Source organism: Delphinus delphis, chromosome 2, assembly GCF_949987515.2.
Source record: "Delphinus delphis chromosome 2, mDelDel1.2, whole genome shotgun sequence".
Lineage (NCBI taxonomy): Eukaryota > Metazoa > Chordata > Mammalia > Artiodactyla > Delphinidae > Delphinus > Delphinus delphis.
In genome coordinates this window covers 50,982,173-50,999,097 of record NC_082684.1, presented here as the reverse complement: position 1 = coordinate 50,999,097, position 16,925 = coordinate 50,982,173, and the positions used below count along the sequence as shown (strand labels likewise).

The 16,925-nt window shown below is 39.7% G+C and overlaps 2 protein-coding genes and 1 pseudogene across 2 annotated transcripts; 1 reads left to right on the top strand and 2 right to left on the bottom strand.

Moving 5' to 3' along the window:
- Window positions 1–2,858: 2,858 nt before the first annotated feature.
- RPS29 (ribosomal protein S29) lies at window positions 2,859–4,710 on the bottom strand. The gene is made up of 3 exons (XM_060004613.1): window positions 4,558–4,710; window positions 4,220–4,319; window positions 2,859–2,960 (listed from the first exon to the last, which is right to left on the bottom strand). The coding sequence occupies exons 1-3, from the start codon at window positions 4,617–4,619 to the stop codon at window positions 2,952–2,954; spliced, it is 171 nt and encodes a 56-aa protein (XP_059860596.1). The 5' UTR covers window positions 4,620–4,710; the 3' UTR covers window positions 2,859–2,951.
- Window positions 4,711–9,463: 4,753 nt separating this feature from the next.
- LOC132419562 (PRELI domain containing protein 3B pseudogene) lies at window positions 9,464–10,097 on the top strand (annotated as a pseudogene).
- Window positions 10,098–13,785: 3,688 nt separating this feature from the next.
- LOC132419561 (small ubiquitin-related modifier 2-like) lies at window positions 13,786–14,204 on the bottom strand. The gene is made up of 2 exons (XM_060003457.1): window positions 14,054–14,204; window positions 13,786–13,996 (listed from the first exon to the last, which is right to left on the bottom strand). Exons 1-2 carry the CDS (start codon window positions 14,202–14,204, stop codon window positions 13,920–13,922), a joined length of 228 nt encoding a protein of 75 aa, XP_059859440.1. The 3' UTR covers window positions 13,786–13,919.
- Window positions 14,205–16,925: the final 2,721 nt, after the last annotated feature.

The window sequence follows — 16,925 nt, the reverse complement described above, 5'->3', positions numbered from 1 at the left end:
ACTAAGAAAGTGCCTGACATACAGCATTCACCCAAAAATTTTACCAATTATAGGTAAGACAAAAAGTCTGCAGAGAAAAATTGTGAACGACTTCAAAATGGACCAAAAGGTTACTGGCTACTTTTCATGAAACTTTAAAGCTCTGTCTAGTAGAATCTTGGGATGAGGAAACCTGAGCCTTTTGTTTGAGCTATTTTACAACTCTGCAAGTTATACATAAATGATACTTGTCCATGGACACGCAAATTCTGTCTGGTGGATAACTTGACCTCCCTCCCCTGTTGAAAATGCCAGTTTTACATTTATTTATAAATTCATTTCAATATCCTTGATTCACCTATTAAGTGTGATGCTTTGAATTCTCCCTTGAACTGGTAGAAAAATCTTACTGGTTTCATTAATGAGTTAAATAAAATCTCAACAGGTCTTTTAACAGGTCCCATTCAGCCCTAATTCAGTAAGTCAACCTAAGACTATATACTCTATGCTTCAAAGGTTGTTTAAACCTCTCTTATAAAATCTATCGTATTTTGCTATCAACATTATTGAGCTTGGGCTTCCCTGGTGGTGCAGTGGTTAAGAATCCACCTGCCAATGCAGGGGTCCAAGCCCTGGTCCTGGAAGATCCCACATGCCAATCAACTAAGCCCATGCGCCACTACTGAACCTGTGCTCTAGAGCCCGTGAGCCACAACTACTGAAGCCCACACGCCTAGAGCCCGTGCTCTGCAACGAGAAGCCACCGCGAAGAGAAGCCCATGCACTGCAATGAAGAGCAGCCCCCGCGCGCCGCAGCTAGAGAAAGCCCATGCGCAGCAATGAAGACCCAACGCAGCCAAAACTAAAATAAATAAATTTATAAAAAACAAAACATTATTGAATTTTACTAGGGAATTTAATTCAACTCTTCAACAATTCAGGACCTACTATTAATATACAAGGTATCATGCTACATGCTGTGGTAAATATGAAAACAGTAGTGCTTGCCATCATGTAATTATCTTTGGGGACAAGAGGTACAGTATTCCAACCTTACAGTGTGTTGTGGGTATTAAGAACGTCTGGCACATACATTTTAAAATAGAATCTTTAGCAGTAAGTTATTCAACTACTAATAGGGAAGACCAGCTGTGCACACCAGCCTTCGTACCCACTACCACCACACACACACAGAGCAGGGACTGGCTAGGGAATGTTCCCTTCCACACATTCCCTCAACCAATGCATAATTCTTACAGGTGCATTTACCCAGGACTATCCCATTAGAGCGTGTCCATTTCTTCCCCAAAACTCTCAAACACATACCAGACCTCATTTTCCTAAACCATTATGAATAAGCCTCTCTTTTTCACCTAAATACTTTTACAACTGCTCAGCTGGCACTGCTTCTCACCCACGCACTCTAACTACATCAGAAAACTCCCACATCCTCAATCTCCTCTACCAAAATTCTACCCACCTCCTCTTCCTGTTTAAAACCTAGCTGTTCCCTAAAGACACTTCCCCAGCAACACTATGTTAAAAAAACAAAAAAACAGAAACTTCATGGGAGGTCCACCATAGAATTATCATGTACTCCTGGGATTCAGGGTCAGTAGAGGTGAATTTACCATGAAGCTCTCGAGACCTAAGCTTCAATGTCCCTAGCTTTCACGAGCTCCCTTTAAGGTTCTTAAACTAGCAATGTGTTGCACTGTTTTTGAAAATTTCACAGCTAATTTAACCAGTCAAGATGCTTTTTTTTCCACTCCAGCTTCCATTGGCACACTTTCTCTCCTGTTGGATGACATTGTACCAACCAATTTTAAGAGGCAGTTACAGTTGAGCACATCCTGCTTGGCTTCTAGTATGCCACTTTTTGGTTCTCCTTCTGTCTACTTTGTTGAATCCTCATCTTCCCACCTGTCCCTGGAATAACCCAGAACAGTCTTCTCCATGTATTAATCAATCCTTAGACTTTAGGGCTTAGATCTCATCCAGTCACAAGGATGAGATCCACAAATAGCATCAATTATTCATACTGAGGACAACCAGTTGAATCTCCAGTCCCAAGCTCCTGTCAACTCTAGATAAATGCCTACTTCACAGCTCCACGTGAATGTCTAATAAGCATTTTGAATTTAATATGCTATAAGCTGAACTTTTTCTTCCCTAAAACAACTTCTCAGTCCTAGCTCAATAGTAACTCTACCCTTCCAGTTGCTCAGGCCAAAACCCTTGGAGTCATCCTTTGCTCTCCCACAACTAATCCATCAGCAAATCCAGTCTTTTTCCTCTTCAAGAGGTCACTGTGACTACCTCAACTACTCTTATCCTAGCCCAAGCCAAGATCATTTGCCTAAAATATTCCAATAGACTCGTTTCCCTGTCTCTACCCCTGCCCCACTAAAGATCTACTTTTGCTCACAAGACCCATTTTACTTTTAATCACTCCCCACCCCACCCCTTCCACATACAAATAATTGAGAAATTTACAAGTTTTGCTAATTATACCAAAAGCTAGGACTGCCACCACCAGGTAAATGCTCAGAGCAGGTTTTAGGGCTAGCCTTCTTTCTCAAAATCAATTTTCTGTAGTTTTACTTTCACTGCCCAGCTCACTGTAGCCAGTCAACTACTCAAAAGACAATTTGTCTCAGGTTATATGCTGGATGCTCCTATATATAGTGGGCACTTCATGGAACAAAAGATGTTAAGTATAAAAATAAAACTGGGATTTACCAGAGTCCAGCAAGAATACTTTTATATAACTGAAGGAAAATAAGACACATACTGTGAAGACGAATCCACTGAAGATAATTTTTAAAAGATTTCTATGAACAATTGGCTATTACATTCACATGAAAAACATTCATAACTGAAGTTTTAAATTTTTTATTTTATATACAAAGAGTTAGTATTGTTTCTGAGGAAGGTAGATATGCGTGATGACCCATTCAAGAAGTTCACACTTAGTCCAACTGCAAAAAAAAAAGGCAGATAGGAAATGAATTAATGCATAACGCTTTAAATATCCATTTCATTCTCAGGAAAAAAAATGGCTCATTATAGAATAAGGTTTAAACTGGAAATCTGACCACCCCAACTAGTTATGGCAATCTAAAGAACTTAAATATTTACTGAACACCTACTACAAACTGCTCCAAAAATCTCAACAATTATATTTTAGACAGTGAGTTTTAATACTGGTATACCCACTTCTACCATCAAAGACATTTCCCGCTAGAAAAACACTACTACATAAAATGATCTTTACCAAAAGCTCAGGATGGTCATTAAGTAGGCAGCAAATTCTACCACTATTCTAAGGAGCCGTTCATAAATTAACTCATTTAATCTTAACCTCTGAAAAATGGGACACAAAATTACCGGGCTTGGGGCCATTCTCTGATCTACTACCTCCAACTAAGTTATCTGAACTTCCACAAAGTAATACTAAACATACTCTTAAGTATTTGGTCAAAGCCAAAAGTTTAAGATACTTTGTTCCTGTCACAGAAATCTCACATTAAACAACTTATATCCACTGTAACAGTAAAACATAAGGACACCTAATTTTAAAAAATACGTTCTACTCGATATTTTCGAGCTCTAATTATGAATAAAAAGGTAGTGACTGTTATTTTGTATCTCAAAGGGCCAATAAGGAATTAGTTTTCACTTCTAGCATTTAAGCGATTTTTAGGAGCCAAGAAAGCTTCATATATACATTAATTTCTACAACAACCCTGACAGTTATTTTTCACAGGCAAATACTTAGCTTTGAGTGACTTGACCAAAGTCACACGACTAGGATTCAGATCTCTGAATCCTAAAAAGGTCTACCTGGCCCCAAACCTCAAGCTCATTCCACTGCACGGCCCTATCCAACATTTCAGGACAGCGGACAACATATGTATTCTGCTAAAATTAGCTAAATACGATTAGACATTTAGTATTTAATAGTTCCTGAAAAGTAATTTTATGCAACATTATACATAGCACCTAAAACTGTCAGAAGTGGGTAAAAAGGAATGAGAAAGTCTACTTTTAAGGCCTTCACCTCCACCTCCATTCTATTAACGTGACTGCCAAAACTCTCTCAACAGTGTCATACGCTACCAAGGAAGGGCCCTGCTAGCTACAAGCGGAAAGCGGCGTTGGTCAAATGCCCACACCACGAACTACCCGCTCGTCGGCCCCTCACGGACACAGGAGAGCACGGCGTCGACGGCCGTACCTTAATGAAGCCGATGTCTTTCGCGTACTGGCGGAAACACTGGCGGCACATATTGAGGCCGTATTTCCGGATCAGACCGTGCCGGTTTGAGCAGACGCGGCTGCAAGGAAAGAGATGACGTTACCCCAAGTCGCAGAAAGTAAAGTATTCGGCACTCGGGAGGCCACCACCCGCACTGCCTGCCGGTCTCCACGGACCCATCACAGGCCTGTAATGGCGGCAGACACAGCTACGATTCCGTCTCCCCACGCCGCGCCGCCCGCGGGCTCCTCCACAGTACATTTCAAGCAGCGTCGCGCCCCAGAGCAACCCTTCCCTGAAGCTACATTGTTTCTCACCAAGAACGAGAACCCTGGCCGAATTTTCTCGGATGGCTCCAGTAAAGCTGCTGGTGCCCCATGTTGCTTCCTTGGCTGCAACAAGGCAAAAGGAAAGACGGAACGCACGCAGGCGCTCTTCAAAATTTTCAGACAGCTTACCCAGAAGGCAGTGCTGACAAAGGACGCGTGCGCAGTGTGGCTACGCTGTTACGCTGGTGTGAAGAGGAAGCTTGGAAATAATCTAGGCGGGCACAGCTGATGACGTCACCACACCTCAGCCTCTAGTTTTCTCTTTCGCTGGCTCTCGCCGCCGGGCGCGGTGGCGCGTGCCTGTAGTCCCAGCTACTCGGGAGGCTGAGGCAGGAGGATCGCTTGAGTCCAGGAGTTCTGGGCTGTAGTGCGCTATGCCGATCGGGTGTCCGCACTAAGTTCGGCATCAATATGGTGACCTCCCGGGAGCGGGGGACCACCAGGTTGCCTAAGGAGGGGTGAACCGGCCCAGGTCGGAAACGGAGCAGGTCAAAACTCCCGTGCTGATCAGTAGTGGGATCGCGCCTGTGAATAGCCACTGCACTCCAGCCTGGGCAACATAGCGAGACCCCGTCTCTTTTGAACCCCCAGAAATGAGTTTTGAACCCTCTAGAAATAAATGATGTCACTATTATACCGTCTCTTCATCATCGTCTGAACCTTTTACATTGATTTAATTAAAATTTTACACTCGGAAAAAGGATTTTTGCCTTAACTCAGTACTGACACCTACTGGGGTAAACTTATAAAATAACTTAAAATCAACTGTAATAACTAGGAGTCAACGGTAGGAGTTCCCGTTTTGTGAGACAAAATACGTTTTCAAACTTTTTTAAATTGACACACTGCTCCTAGAAATACACCTACACCATTCCAGAAGAATACACGACTTAGTGTGTTTAATTTAATATTTAAATGTAGTTAGTTAAGTTTAAAGTAAGAAGCAAGTAAATGCCCAATATATGTTGCTTTGACCAGATGATTTGGTAATAAAATAACTAGTGAAAACCAAATGCCATCTAATAATCTGAAAAATGTCCCTAAAATCCACATGGTTATTTATAATGTCTTTAGATAAACCTAAAATTGTACATGGCTCTGATATCAAAGCTTTAACTAGATCTATAAAATGTACCACAGGGTGCAATAATGCGGGAAACTTTACACAGGAACTCTTCTTTGTTGTTTTTTGTTTTTGATTGTTTTTGGTCGAAAACAAGATGATAAAGGAAGGAGTCAAGCCAGAGATTTAAAAACCAGATATGACTTGATCCTGCCCTCAAAACAAATAGAGTGAGGAAAATAGGATTATCTCAGAGCCCTTCTTTCCAGTTTCAACTTTTTTGTTTTCAGTTTCAACTTTTACAACTCAATGATATGTATATAACTAAGTAGGACAATTGCATTAGATGATACATGTTGCTCATAGAACACAAAAGGAGCAAAGAACAAAGAGATTCATTCCAGCCTGAGGTTCATTTGAGGGGCCTTTGAAGTAGACCTTAAGTGAAGAGTGGGGTTTTTACAGGCGGCACTTGATGGAAGAGAATGCATAGTGAGAGGAGGAGTTTGAGCCCAAGAATGGAGTTGGAAAAAGCTTGGAGAGGATGAACAATCTTGTGTAACTAGAGAGGAGGATGCACAAAAGACCTAGTGATAGATGACTGAAAGGGTATTTTAACTTAAAGCCTGATTGTGAAGGGTCCAATGTCAAGCTTCTACAGTTTGCCTGGAATTTATATCAGTCATAGATGTGTAGTTTCCAAAATCCATGTGCCTCTCCAAAGCTAATCAAACATTTCCCACCTATAGCCTTCTCAGACCTTTCCCAATTGGTCTCCGTAATTTTTAGAAGATTACAATGGTTCTGAGATCAATTCCATAAATATTTTCAATACTCTGATATATAATCCTCTGGGCCAAAAGAAGTGAACTCATTTAAAAGTGGGGGGAAGAAAAGACAAACAAGAAGCAATTAGTTACACTTGAACAGTAACAATCTCTTAAACTATCTTGATATTCAAGTAGTTCTTAATGTTTTTTCTGGTCTTGAAAGTTATTCTTCTTGATGGAGATATTACAAAACTGGAGTTGAGAAGCTGTACTTCCTGCTCAGTCTTAAGATAATGTAGCACCGTCTATCTCCACCGATGGTATTATCAATTTCTTTTTCAATAAAAAAGCTGAGCATACAGTTTTGGGCTTCCCTGGTGGCGCAGTGGTTGAGAGTCCGCCTGCCGATGCAGGGGACACGTGTTTGTGCCCCGGTCCGGGAAGATCCCACATGCCGCGGAGCGGCTGGGCCCGTGAGCCATGGCCGCTGAGCCTGTGCGTCCGGAGCCTGTGCGTCCGGAGCCTGTGCCCCGCAACGGGAGAGGCCACAACAGTGAGAGGACCGCGAAAAAAAAAAAAAAAAAAAAAAAAAAGCTGAGCATACAGTTTTAAAAGTCCATTTTAACCCAATGTTTGTAAAGAGCTTTTAGCTTAATCCTATATTCTTCTTACAGATTCCTATTACTCTTCTGTATTTGGCTTTTAAATTCTTCTTTTAAAACATATTCCCCCCTAATATAATACATACTGAGTTCTCTTTCTTTCTTTCTTTTCCTTCTTTCTGTCTTTCTTTCTTTTTTTCCTTTCTTAAATACAATAAAATACAAAGGAGAAGAAATGTGCTATAATCTCCTAGCCCAGATAACCCCTATTAATATTTTCTTTTGGAAAAAAATAAAAGTAATACTTATAAGACTGACACATTCTAATGGGACAAAGTATAGATATTATTTTTGAATTTAAGCACATTGGAATGACTGCATGTTAAGACACCATTATTCAGATATCTCCTATTTTCTTCCTTAAGTTATTCTCACAATTATTTGTGATTCTACATCCATAATTTGTCATTTAAAGACATACATCTCCCTTGAGCTATCTTCAATTTCAGAACTTATACATATATATTCATTTCAACAGATGTTGATATTTTAATTAATTGTATACTCTAAAGCAAAACACAGATACATAAAGTATATTTTTTAACTTTTTATTTTATATTGGAGTACAGTTGATTAACAATGTTGTTATACATACAGAATTTTTTTTTTTTTTTTTTTTTTTTTTTTAGCAGTACACGGGCCTCTCACTGTTGTGGCCTCTCCCGTTGTGGGAAACAGGATCTGGACGCAGAGGCTCAGCCGCTCCGCAGCATGTGGGATCTTCGCGGAATGGGGCACGAACCCGCGTCCCCTGCATCGGCAGGTGGACTCTCAACCACTGCGCCACCAGTGAAGCCCGTAAAGTGTATTTTTAAAAGTAAGTTTTTATCCAACCCAGACCCCTATTTCTCCAGTCTCCCTGTCCAAACCCACATGTTATCAGGATCTTTAAAGAAATAAGTGTAGCTATCTATCTACCTATCTACTCATCCACTCACAGAAGTATATGTGCATATCTATGCATGTATACATACATATGCATAAATGTGTCCATATACATGTGTTTGTATTTATATATATTTACTACATTTCTTTTCATTTATACAAACAGAAGCATACCATACCCAATGGTATGATTCTGTTTGTACAGATAGATCATACAAATAGATCATAAAGCATCTTAGAAGAGTATAAATGCTATGGAGAAATATATAGCAAAAATAGGGAATGAAGTGAAATTGGAACATCTTTGAACATTCCTTTGCATACTTAAATTATATCTATATCTATATAGTATATCTATATTATAAAGTATGTCTGTAAAATAAAATTCTGGAAATGGGACTGTGAGGCAAAAGAATATGAACTTTTATATTTTTGATAGAGATTACCAATTTGCCATCTATAGAAATCATAACAATTCAACCAAATACCCATAGAAAATATCTGTTTTTCCACACTCCCCCAACAGTGTGAATTAGCAAACTTTTTTATATTTGTCCTTCTGATAGCCTAAAAATGGCAAGTGTTGTTTCAATTTGAATTTCGATGCTGCAGAACATGTTTTGCTATGTTTATAAGCCAGCCATGTATCTTTATCTGAGAACTTCTCCTTCCAGTCTACAACCCGCTTTGCTAATGTGCTGCTGGGCTGTAGTTTGTATATTTGTAAATATTTACATGGAAGAAAATTAGCCCTTTGACTTTTCATGTTGGTTGCAAAGTTATTCTAGTCACTACAACACCAGATTCTTATTTATTTCTATGTTTATGTTCCAGGTATTCTTCCATGCAAAAAGTTTTAAAGTTTATGTATGAAAATTTATCACATTGTTAGGTCACTACTTTTAGGTTTTGTGTCAAAATTCTAAACACATTCTACTGTGTTTTCTTGTTGTACTGTTACATTTTTGGTTTTCATTTTAAATCTTGAATCCACCTAAAATTTATATCACCATCCCCCAGGAGTAAGGGAGAAATCCAGTTTCCCTCTCTCCCAAATGGCTAGCTACTCACTCTAACTCAAGAAATATTAACCAAATGCATAATCCTCGGTAAGCTTACTCTATTCTGGTACAATGTAGGCTCTCATAAACATTTGTTGAATGAATATTTAGATAGTCATTTACTCATTCATTCTTTCTACAAATATGCATTGAGTACCTACTATATGTGAACACTATGCTAGATATTGCATGTAACAGTAGTGACTCAGAACCTGTCCAGGAAGCTTGTAGTCTAGCAGTAAATACAGGCATTAAATAAGTAATCATATAGCAATTATTTTGGACAAGATAACCTAAGATTCCTCTTGCTGTGAACACCCAAACTTGTTAGAAGAAATATGGTATGTTTTAAAATGCAGAGTTGGCGGCTGAGAGGCGGGGTGGGGGCAAGAGTGGCTTCTTTGCTTCATTGTGCCCTAGCGACACCCGGACACCGCGCGGGCCGCCGGCACCATGAAGATCTGGACGTCGGAGCACGTCTTTGACCACCCATGGGAAACTGTTACAACAGCTGCAATGCAGAAATACCCAAACCCTATGAATCCGAGTGTGTTTGGAGTCGATGCATTGGACAGACACATAGATCCCTCTGGAAAACTGCACAGCCATAGACTTCTCAGCACAGAGTGGGGACGGCCTTCATTGTGAAATCTCTTATTGTTACAGCAAGAACCAAAACATATATGCAAGAACATTCTGTAGTGGATCCCGTAGAGAAAACAAAGGAAATTAAATCTACTAATATTTCATCTACAAATATGGTTTCAGTAGATGAGAGACATATACAAACCACTGCCTCAAGACCCAGAAAAAACTGTTTTGACTCAAGAAGCCATAATTACCATGAAAGAAGTCAGTCTCAGCAGTTAACCTCGAAGGACTGATGGCAAGTACGATACCGTCAAATGCTAATAAAGGCCGAGAAGCAAATGGAGTGGGTAATACATAAATTAAATGCTGAAATTGAGGGATTGACGGCTTCGGCAAGAGGGAGCATAAGGACACCAACAGCGGCAGCAGCATTTGTGAAGAAATCATAATGAAAGTTGATAAACAACACCCAGTTCCCCAGGTCTCTACAAGCTGACAGTATATTTATTTGTTATTTTAAAAAAATACAGGTCTTCCCTGGTGGCGCAGTGGTTGAGAATCCGCCTGCCAATGCAGAAGACACGGGTTCGAGCCCTAGTCCGGGAAGATTCCACATGCCACAGAACAACTAAGCCTGGGCGCCACATACTACTTGATCCTGTGCCCTAGGGCCCGCGAGCCACAGCTACTGAGCCCACGCGCCACAACTACTGAAGCCTGTGCGCCTAGAGCCTGGTGCTCTGCAACAAGAGAAGCCACCGCAATGAGAAGCTGGTCAATACAACTAGAAAAAGCCCGCGCACAGCAACGAAGACCCAAGGCAACCAAAAATAAATAAATAAAATAAATTAATTTTTAAAAATAAATAAATAAAAATGCAACTATATTTTCGGTAGAATTTTGTTTTTTGATAAGCTGAAGAAAGACTATTTGACTTGATCAAAGCCAAGAGCTGCAGTGTTTCTAAATAAAAGGGATCGGCTGAAATTAGTGTTGTCTGAAATGACTGCCTGATTTTGAGGATTCCAGTATTTATGTAACAATTTAACAATTTTTGAAAAGCACTTGAAAATTGATATTGGCTGATTAAACCTCCTTAAGGTAGAATTTTAAAGCTTTTCATGCACTGGAACTCTACCTAGTTTGGGACCAACCCCAGAACCAAGCAGAGCCACCTCTTACATACCCACGACTACCCTGCTGCAATAAACTTGTAGAACTTGCATGAGGGAACTCACTTTTAAAGGAGAAACTGTATAGTTTTAAAAAGACATTGATTGTATAAAATAATTTGCTCTGCTATAAACCACCATTAAAAATCACAATGTTTTAATTTGGTACTTAACATTTTTGGAGTAAAAACTATCACAAAAGTAATAAATGACGCCAACAAAAATATACTTTATTGTGTTAAAGAGTACTGTATTGGTTTGCCAAAGTTTTGTAACTTAGTAAAGGTATTACCTTCCTTGGATTTGTACTTTATGACTTAGTATGCTGTATCGTGGGCTGGTCATGTTAACTGAAAAAGTCATTGCCAGAATTTTGCAGCACTCTAAACTTAAACAGAAGAACAGCTGTTCACATCTTTTAGCATTTCACATTTGCCTAACTTATAAATTGCCATGTGTCAAAATCATGGTTCTGTAATTGCTAAAGCATGATATGCCAGGTTATTTGAATCTAATTACTTTTTGAAGTTAATTACGACCACAAAACATCTTTTTTTACATGAAGAGCTGTACATCATTTGAAATTACTCAGATGATGTCTTGCTCTGATGCATAAATTCCAGGGACTTAATGTTTTTAATAATACCGTGTCCCTGCAGGGGATGGGGGCCGTGGAGAAGAAAAAAGAATAATAGGGTGAAAAAAATCATTGACCTAAACTAACCAGTAGGTGAATTGCTTTGCAGCTTTTATTTATGGAAACCCTTGCTTTGGATGCCAGAGGGCAGCTGCAATGTGAAATCTAATCCAGTAAATGTATTTTGTTTTGTATTTTGTAGCAGGCAATTAATTATCCACCACTAAATAAATAAGAATATCTTTGATACTGGGAATTGTTGCATACAGAGTATTTTTGTTAAAAGGTGATGAGCTCTTGCCTTTATTTCACAGTACTTAAAGTGATAAACTTCTAGTCAGGTTTCCTATAAAAGAAACCAGTTAATATATGTACATAAACCACAAAAATAGTATAACAAACTATTTGAAAATTATTGTTTTTCGACTTAAAATATTGTTTAGCTTGAGACTTCTTAGGACGTTTGTAAAAGCAAGTTAAAGCCAATAAGATTTTTGATTTTTTTTGTAACCGGAGATGGTTTTTACAATTAAAATAACATTTCAACTAAACAAAACATTGCTAAATATTGATATTTAATAAGTTGCCTTGTATAATTTCTGAAAATTATACTTGTTCTGAAAAGTGTAAGAATACTCTAATGATAAAGATTTCTAAACAAAATTTTATCCTGTTTGATTTTTTTACTCTGATCTAATGACAAAATTCTATAAATTTTCATTTTCCAATGTAGTTACTTTTAGTGAAGTAGCTAGTAGTTAATGGCTTTTACCTGTTAAAATATAAATAACATAGCAAGCATCTGAGAGGACTAAACTGGAATAAAGTGTTCATGGGTTAGAATTAGACTCGGACTATGGAGTATATTATCCTATTTAATATTAAAGATGGATCTTATATGAATTAAGAAAAACTTTCCTGTTAATAAAAGCTTCCTTTTAACTAAAAATAAATAAATAAAATGCAGAGTTGAGCTCCAGGGAATCCCAAAGATCAGGAACGAAGAGGGAACTGAAAACCATAGAGACTCCTCTGCGGAGATTTGTCCATGTAGGTAATAGGACCTGGATTCTGAGGGGAAAAGAGACAAGGCTTTGGGTAACTGTATTTAATTAAATTGTGGAGTGGAAATCCATGAAGATTTTGGGGAAGAATTAAGCACAACATATGAGACTTAAGTTCCAGTACTATTTGTTCGAACAATGACTATCTATGAGGTCACAGGCAAATCCCTTTACTCTTTTCAGCTTCCATTCCCCTCTTATAAAATGAGAGAACTGAATTAGAATACCTGTAAATTATGTTTCAGCTCAACATTTTAGGATTCTGTGATGAGAGACACCTTTGAAAATTTAATTTGGCAACAGTGTGAATGGTGGATTATTGTATTAGCCTCGTAACTGGTATTGCTGCCTCTAGGCTTGCTTTAACTGCAAATTAATCCCTTCACTGACCACAGTAGCCTTTCTTAAACAGGTCTAAATTTTATCCCCTGCTTGAACATTTTCAATCGTGTTCCAGAATTTTCAGGATAATGTTAAAAAGCCTTAGTTTAGCAAAAAAAATTGTTTTCATCATCTGGCTGCTTTATACTCATCTAACGTTCTCATCTAACATTTCTCCCATTATAGTATAATTATTGGTTTATTTGTCTCTTCTAAACAATGTAAACTCATCTTTGCCTTTTTTTTTTTTTTGAACAAGAAGTTTATTTAAACCACAAGACTCTTGACTTGAAGGGAAAATTGTCCAGGATTCATTTCTTTTAGAGTAATTTAAAGACATTGCCCTACTTGTAACAGCTACATACAAAAAAGTTATAAAATTGTCCTTGGTTTTACAATGATAAATGAAAAGCATTAAAATTCTCCCATCGAACAAGGTATGCAAGGATTTTTATGTTGTTCTTTTTTTGTTAAACAGTGAGAGCAAAATAACTTACTGAAATAGAAAGGCAAGAACTGAATGAGCATGCCACTAATGGAGAAAAGGGGGTATTTTCATAGAACCAGTATTTTTCCCCAACCCATCTCCATTAGATGTCGGTCAAAACATACCATTGGCGGGCTTCGCGGGCTTCCCTGGTGGCGCAATGGTTGAGAGTCCGCCTGCCGATGTAGGGGACACGGGTTCATGCCCCAGTCCGGGAAGATCCCACATGCCGTGGAGCGGCTGGGCCCGTGAGCCATGGCCGCTGAGCCTGCGCGTCCGGAGCCTGCGCTCCGCAACAGGAGAGGCCACAACAGTGAGAAGCCCGCGTACCGCAGAAAGGAAACAAAAACAAAACATACCATTGGCCATTTACTTAAAAAAAAAATGCACTATGCTTGTGCACGTACACCAGTTACTTTATTTACAATAAAGGAAGCGGGAAGGGGAAAATGAAAGAATAGAGAAAACTATACTGTAGTAGTCAGGATGTGGTGGAACCAAATTGCGGTTTTCTAATTGAGAATGTCTTCTTGGTCTGGAGGAACAGAATTCTGGAGTAAAGTAGCAAGTTCCCTTTTTAGCAGACACCTCCTGTCAGCTGCTGGAACACATCAATTGTATCTTCAGCCTCCATTTCCAACTGTGCAGGTGTGTCTGTTTCATTGATTGGCTGCCCATCAAATTGGAATCTGATCTGCCTCATTGACATACCCTGTCCACAATAGGCTTTCAATAGTTTACTAAGTGGTGTATGACTCTTAATCTTAAACTGCACCACAGAACGGTCCTGCCCCGCCACCTTCAAATTAATATGATCATTGTTGTCAGTCTTGACTCCTTCCTTGGGCTTTTCATCAGCCATGGCGAGCGCCAGATTCTCCTCAGCTGCCGATTCACTAAAGAGGTGTCAGGTCCACATCAAAAGAGCACACAAGCAGCACCAGGAGTGGCAGAAGAAGGAGGCGGCAGCGGTGGAGGAGGGAGAGCACCTTTGCCTTTTAAACATCTAGCACAGGTGCTGGCATACAGCAAGAACACCATAAATATTAAATGAATGAATAAGTGTACTGAAATAAGAAGACCTGGTGGGTTTAGAAATAATTCTGACAATTGGCAGATGCCTTAAAGGTATGTGAGAATGTTTATTCCTTACCAACAATGAGTATAAATGTTTGTTTTAACAGTATAAATTTTTGTTTTAAATGTTTGTTTAACTTATAGATCTTTGCAGATCTATAAGTAAATATGTTATCTCATTTTAATATACTATTCTCTGATTAATAATAAAGTATTTTTCTCTTTTTTAAAAAAAAGAAATAATTCTGGAGGGAAGTAATGCAGTTCTGAACTGACATGGCAATACTAAGAAGGGGCAGTTGGGTATTAATTAGGAAATCATAGTGGAAACACAACCTATAAAACATGATCAAAGAGTGTCAACAGGGAAAAGGGAAACCACACTCCATCTCAGATGGGACTTGAACCCACGATCCCTGACTTTAGGAGGGACCTCGAACCCACTGTCTTAATTGAAACCACTCACCTAGTATAGGACTTACTGAAGCTCAGGTTCTTTTGTCTCTTTGCAGAAAAGGCAAAGTGGCAGGTGAAGAGTGAGTTTATTAGCATACATAGGTCGCTTGTGAGAGATACAAACAGGCAGGCAAGGCAGCCCCAAGAACAAAGAGGGCTATATTTTTATAATCAAACAAAACCTGGGGAGGGGAGAAGACCACCTTCTTCCTCACTTTTTGGTAGATGTCAAGGTGATAGGGACAGAGTAAAGGAACAAAGTAGGTAATTAAATAGTTAATCCCACTAAGGGATTGTAAGTAGATAAAAAAGTATCAGAGACCCCTGTAAGTTAATGATTACTCAAGAAAGCAGGTTTGCTTAACCACAAAACCAAGCAGTCTTGCTTAGCAATAAAACCATGCAACAGGAGCATGAGACATGCCCCAAAACAATAAAACAATGGTGGTATGAGACCCACATCCTGTCCAGTGAGCTCAGTAAGTTATTGATTCCTAGGACATGCTCCTCTGGGCACAATAAAAACAAAAATATATGGGCTTCCCTGATGGCGCAGTGGCTGGGAGTCTGCCTGTGGGTGCAGGGGACGCGGGTTCGTGCCCCGGTCCGGGAAGATTCCACATGCCGCGGAGCAGCTGGGCCCGTGAGCCATGGCCGCTGAGCCTGCGCGTCCGGAGCATGTGCTCCGCAACGGGAGACGCCACAACAGCGAGAGGCCCACGTACCACAAAAAAAATAATAAAGAAAGAAAGGGTGACGTTATATTGAAACCTGAAATGATTTAACCATTTTTAGCATATGTTACTGCCTTTTTGCTTATTTCCATTGTGCCATGACAGTCCTGGCTTGACCATGTAGGGACAAGAAAAGTCCCCCAGCCGACATGGAGGAGGAACTGATGATGAAAGTGTGACCTCTACTCAGGAATGAGGAAGATGGTGGTCTTCCCCAAGCCCAACTCTTCCTTTGATTATAAAACCATAGCCCGCTAAGTTCTCAGGGTGCAGCACTCTCTCTCCCTCCTGCTTATAAGCCTCACAAGCATCCTATTCTAATAAATCACTTATCTATCACTTTGCCCCTCTCTGAATTCTTTCTTCCATGAGACAGAAAGAACTGGAGCTCCTCGGAGCCCCCTAGAGGTTTCAAAGGCTTACATCGTAAGTTCCTCCTTTGACCCTATATGGTCTAATTGGGATGGTCATGGAACTATTTAAGTCAAATATATATTAGCAAAACGGTGGTAATGTATACTAAAATATGGTCATTCATCTCAGGTTTTGGTATAATGTCCCCTTTCACCTAGTTTCTTTCCCCTTTCACCTATATTCCTGTCTTGGCTACATGCAGAAATGCAACCCTTTAAGGACCACTAACTCCCTGACTTTATGTTACAAGATTCAGACTCCATATCTATCGTCTTGTGTTTTAACTATCAGGGTTTGTGGCTTGAGTGTGCCTGGCACTTGGATGCATCTGGTCTTCCTTCAAGTTAAGAGTAGATTGTTGCTAGATAACTGGATTCTTTTCTTGAGTGGTCATTAGCTTACAATAGTCTCCCAAACTCCGTTAAAATTTCCTTTCTGTCTTTAATCCCCTGGTGAGATTTCTAACCTAACTAATTATCCTACTCTAACCCTATCAAAAGCAGCACTATAAAAGTCTAATTCTTAGGTGTATATTTGTTAACTATATAGCTTTATTTAGTTTTTTTTTTTAATTTAATTTATTTATTTATGTCTGCATTGGGTCTTTGTCGCTGTGCGCGGGCTTTCTCCAGTTGCGGCGAGCCGGGGCTACTCTTCGTTGCGGTGCGCAGGCTTCTCATTATGGTGGCTTCTCTTGTTGCAGAGCATGGGCTCTAGGTGTGCGGGCTTCAGTAGTTGTGGAGTGCAAGCTCTAGAGCACAGGTTCAGTATTTGTGGCACATGGGCTCAGCAGCTCCTCGGCATGTGAGATCTTCCCTGACCAGGGTTCGAACCCCGTGTCCCCTGCATGGTCAGGCGGATTCTAAACCACTGCACCACCAGGGAAGCCCCAGCTTTATTTA